The sequence below is a fragment of the Oncorhynchus nerka genome, linkage group LG3 (genome assembly GCF_034236695.1).
Source record: "Oncorhynchus nerka isolate Pitt River linkage group LG3, Oner_Uvic_2.0, whole genome shotgun sequence".
In the NCBI taxonomy this organism is placed as follows: Eukaryota; Metazoa; Chordata; class Actinopteri; order Salmoniformes; family Salmonidae; genus Oncorhynchus; species Oncorhynchus nerka.
In genome coordinates this window covers 69,362,631-69,367,407 of record NC_088398.1, presented here as the reverse complement: position 1 = coordinate 69,367,407, position 4,777 = coordinate 69,362,631, and the positions used below count along the sequence as shown (strand labels likewise).

General features: G+C 41.8%; 1 protein-coding gene across 11 annotated transcripts in view; it reads right to left on the bottom strand.

The window, feature by feature from the left end:
• Positions 1–1,912: 1,912 nt before the first annotated feature.
• Positions 1,913–4,777, bottom strand: part of LOC115116676 (target of Nesh-SH3-like) — a 66,398-nt gene continuing 63,533 nt past the window's right edge. For all 11 annotated transcript variants that reach the window (XM_065015095.1, XM_065015082.1, XM_065015098.1 and 8 more), the window contains 2 exons: positions 3,568–3,690; positions 1,913–3,339 (listed from right to left, as the gene is read on the bottom strand). In XM_065015095.1, coding sequence (XP_064871167.1) covers positions 3,224–3,339; positions 3,568–3,690 — 239 coding nt within the window. In that variant the 3' untranslated portion in view covers positions 1,913–3,223. The remainder of the gene's footprint in view (positions 3,340–3,567; positions 3,691–4,777) is intronic.

Sequence of the window (4,777 nt, the reverse complement as noted above, 5' to 3'; positions counted from 1 at the left end):
AATCTGTCCATCCGTCCTTCTGTCAGTCCTCAGTCACTGATGAGTTCATATCCAAAACAAACTACAACCCCCCCAATCTGATCGTCTGTGTTCTGTCGCGACCCCACCACCACACACACAAACCCATGTTATTGTCTGTGCTCTGTCGCGACCCCACCACCACACACACAAACCCATGTTATTGTCTGTGTTCTGTCTCGACCCCACCACCACACACACACACCCATGTTATTGTCTGTGTTCTGTCTCGACCCCACCACCACACACACACACCCACCCATGTTATTGTCTGTGTTCTGTCTCGACCCCACCACCACACACACACACCCATGTTATTGTCTGTGTTCTGTCGCGACCCCACCACCACACACACAAACCCATGTTATTGTCTGTGCTCTGTCTCGACCCCACCACCACACACACAAACCCATGTTATTGTCTGTGCTCTGTCGCGACCCCACCACCACACACACAAACCCATGTTATTGTCTGTGCTCTGTCGCGACCCCACCACCACACACACAAACCCATGTTATTGTCTGTGCTCTGTCTCGACCCCACCACCACACACACAAACCCATGTTATTGTCTGTGCTCTGTCGCGACCCCACCACCACACACACAAACCCATGTTATTGTCTGTGCTCTGTCGCGACCCCACCACCACACACACAAACCCATGTTATTGTCTGTGCTCTGTCTCGACCCCACCACCACACACACAAACCCATGTGTTATGGCCCTGTTATTTGAAATTCAATGTTCCCTACCCACACCCTATGTGTCTGTCATCAGGATGGGCTCAATTTGAATTGAAGGCAGTCAATTCAGGAAGTTAACTAAAATGTCAAATTCAATAATAAAAAAGGGCATTTTCAATGACTTCTCAATAAACTGAAAAGTCAAAGTTATTTATTTCAAAATGTTTTTAAATGTTTTAATTTCTAATTGTCAGTTGAAATAGTGCTCAACACTGGTGAACATGTCGTCAGTCTGTAAGCACACTCAGCTGGTAGAACAAAACAGGCTGAAATATGAAGGCTGTCTTATTATCATCATCATCTGACTTTATCTTTCTGGTCTGACAGCTGTAAATACACCTGTATACGCTGGTCAACAGATGATGTTGATTCGTATTGCATTTTAACTGATCTTTTGAGGATATAGTTTGCTGAGTGTCAACAGATGCTTCTATGAAAATGGTGTTCATCCCCTTTTTTTTCCCTTTTTTTTTAATAGTTTTTTTACAACTAGTTTTCATCAACGCCATGTTGGTATTATGTCGTGTCATGGAATCTGACCCTCGCTTGAGTACAATATGGGAGGTGTCGTTTTGACCTTCCAGAAGGGTCCTACCATGTTTAGCCTCTTAGATCACCACCTTATGGTTTATCACTCTCTCTTTCTCATACATTTTTTTTCCTCAATGGTTTGTATTAATATATCAGTCAGATTTTCCACCTTGAAGTGTCATTTAGTTTGTTTAAACTGTAACATTTTCTCTAAAACCCAATAAAGGTTTTGAAACCTTGGAAGTCTATCATTGTTTTGATTCTTTCTCCCTCACTCCTTCCCTCACACTGTGGTTTGTGAGTTCACGGCTCCGTGTTGAGCTTGGCTTCCGAGAGCCTTTCGTATCCCACCAGAGTGGATTTGGAAAAGTGTGGTAATGCTGCTGTTGCTGTTTGTTTTCCTAATCGGGCGTTGTGGTTGGCTGGGATGTGTGGTGAGGGAGTGTGTGGTAGGTCCCTCAGCTCTGCCTGTCTGCAGTCAGAACTAATGGAGAAATGAGTGAAACGGGGCATGTGTTGATGATTTGTGTGGGTGTGTGTGTGACATATGAACACACACTTTCATATGTGCACAATGCATTTACAACCAATTTGAGTCGTAGAAGTAGTAAAAACAGAACCATACTTAAGGATTTATTGTTGAAAATAGATACAGAAATGGTTGTACATATCTGGAACAATCTATAAACACTTTTCCCCAAAAATTGGGTTGAAAATACAACTGCAGCCATTTGTGAGCAACTGTACAAAATGTTAAATGTAATCTTTGTTTGGTTGTTTCCACACTAAAAGAAGCCTTTATGTACATGTTATATAATATTTAAACTCAGACGAACAGGTTGTGCTAACAAAACTATAGAAAACATTCCAAGGCTAAAAACAAAAGAGTTTTGTCAGTGAGGGGAAATGTTCTGAATGTTGTAGGTAGAAATGTAACGTATAGAACTGACACAATTCCTCATCCTACAAACCCAATACGTTCCATCTGAACATTCTGCAATGGTGCACCCCACTGAACACGCCCCAGAGGTGGACAATTGTGGTCACTTGCAATGAGTTTAGGACCACATAACGGATTCCTGGCAATCATTCTCCAAATTGAGATGAGTTGAAGTTAGAAAATTGAAGATGAAAGAACAAAGCCTATCCTTATGCTGTTCATTCCAACTGAGTGAATCCCAGTATCTGATTTTATCTATACTTAATATTTGGATATTCATTGGCTAAAGAACCCATTCAGGTGTTTTTCCAAGTGATTAACACACTTCTAGTCCGTGGAACCGCCTTGCTTTGTAAACTTAATGTTGAGACTTGATAGTAGTTCAGAAATATTGTTCTTTCACATCATATACATATTTAATACTTTCATATTGTGCAAACCGCAACTGTTAATCCCACAGGACCAATCAAGAAAGGGTATTGAGTATAGACAGTATCTGTATGAGTGAAAACTAATGCTTTTGTAGCAACCCTTTTAACAGACTGGCCAATAGAAACCACAAGGTACATGAATAACAACTGCTTGATAAATAAAACCATACACATTATTACATTTTTAGGGAGCCAGCTTCCCAACAGTTTCCGGTGTTCATATTTAATGAAGCACTCTGAAAAACATTTTACCAACTTCTCTTCCTTGTTTACATATTGAGTATTTTCTCATGTTGTCGTGATTGATAAATAGTGAGATGAGATTTAAGGAGATATGACAAATGTGCCTAACAGAGTTCGTGACAAGTATGGTCCTGTACACTTTTATACAATGGAATGTGGGCTGTTGCCATCTGACAAATAGATAGTCAGAAAGGTGCATCTCCACGGTAACAGAGAAGCCCACCTCCCCTCAGGCTTCCTCAGTCCTCCTTTCAGCCTGGTAAAATAATCCCTCTTTCAGTCAGGCATCTTTCTGGCCACCTCCTTGGTGGAGGGTCTTACCATTTCCCAGGTATGGGTGTTCCGCACTCGTACCAGCCGACATAGGTGGCATGCGAGTTCCCTCCGATCTGGCCGAAGTTGACCGGTTCCTGACGCATAGCCCGGTAGAAACCTGAGACATGAGAGCAAAAGGATAATGAGAACCTTTCTTTTAAAAATGGTTTGGGATGTGAATGGTCTTTTAACATAGTCTAGAGATCATTGTTTCCCATAGTTAACCCTGAAACAGAAATCTTTAGTAGTCATTGAAAAGTGAACAAGAAACCATGGTCATGGACACCTGTACAAGTGGTTCTCTGCCACTGATCTTTCTAATGGATCCCAGTTGATGGTACTCTACCTGATCGGCTGGGAAGCTGGTCGGCCAGTAGCTGGCTGCCTGTTCGTCCGTCCAGGAAAGAATCTACAAACTGGCAGTGGTCCTCCCCATGACCAGTTTGGTCCCCGATGTTGTAGAACTTGCCTGCACAGGGTCAAAGGTTATGGCTCTGTATGATGCTATAGGTTAAATACTGTTGTTTGAGATCATATAATTTTAGTTAGTTACACCTCGTTCAAATTCCATTGTATCCTTTAGTCCTTTATAGTCATACGTACACAGAGACAAGGCAATATAAACAGAGGAAAACATAGACATACACTGAGTGCACAAAACATTAGGGACACCTTCCTAATATTAAGTTGTCCCCCTTTTTGCCCTCAGAACAGCCTCAAGTCATCGGGGCATGGACTCTACAAGGTGTCAAAAGTGTTTTTCAGGGATGCTGGCCCATGTTGACCTCAATGCTTCCCACAGTTGTGTCAAGTTGGTTGGATGTCCTTTAGGCGGTGGACCATTTTTAATATACTCACAGGAAACTGTTGAGCATGAAAAACTCAGCAATTTAGCAGTTCTTGACAAATCCGGTGCGCCTGGCACCTACTACCATACTCCGTTCAAAGGCACTTAAATATTTTGTCTTCCCCATTCACCATCTGAATGGCACACTCACACAATCCATGTCTCAATTGTCTCAAGGCTTAAAATTCTTCTTTAACCTGTCTCCTCCCCTTAATCTACACTGATTGAAATGTAGATTATGTAACATCAATAGGAGATCATACACTCTTTGAAAAAGGGTTCCAAAGGGGTTCTGTGGCTGTCCCCATAGGAGAACCCTTTTTGGTTCCAGATGGAACTCTTTTGGTTTCCATGTAGAACCCTCTGTGGAAAGGGTTTTACATGGAACCCAAAAGGGTTCTACCTGGAACCAAAAGGGGTTCTTCAAAGGGTTGTCTTATGGGAACAGCGAAAGAACCCTTTTTAGTTCTAGATAACACCTTTTTTCTATGAGTGGAGCATTCACCTGGATTCACCTGATCAGTCTATGTCATGGAATAGCAGGTGTTCTTAATGTTTTGTACACTCAGTGTATACTGTGACTTCGGAAACTATTCAGACCCCTTGACTTTTTCCACATTTTGTTTGTTACAGCCTTATTCTAAAATTGATGAAATAAAACTGTTTCCTCAGCAATCTACAAACAATACCCCAAAATGACTAAGCGAAA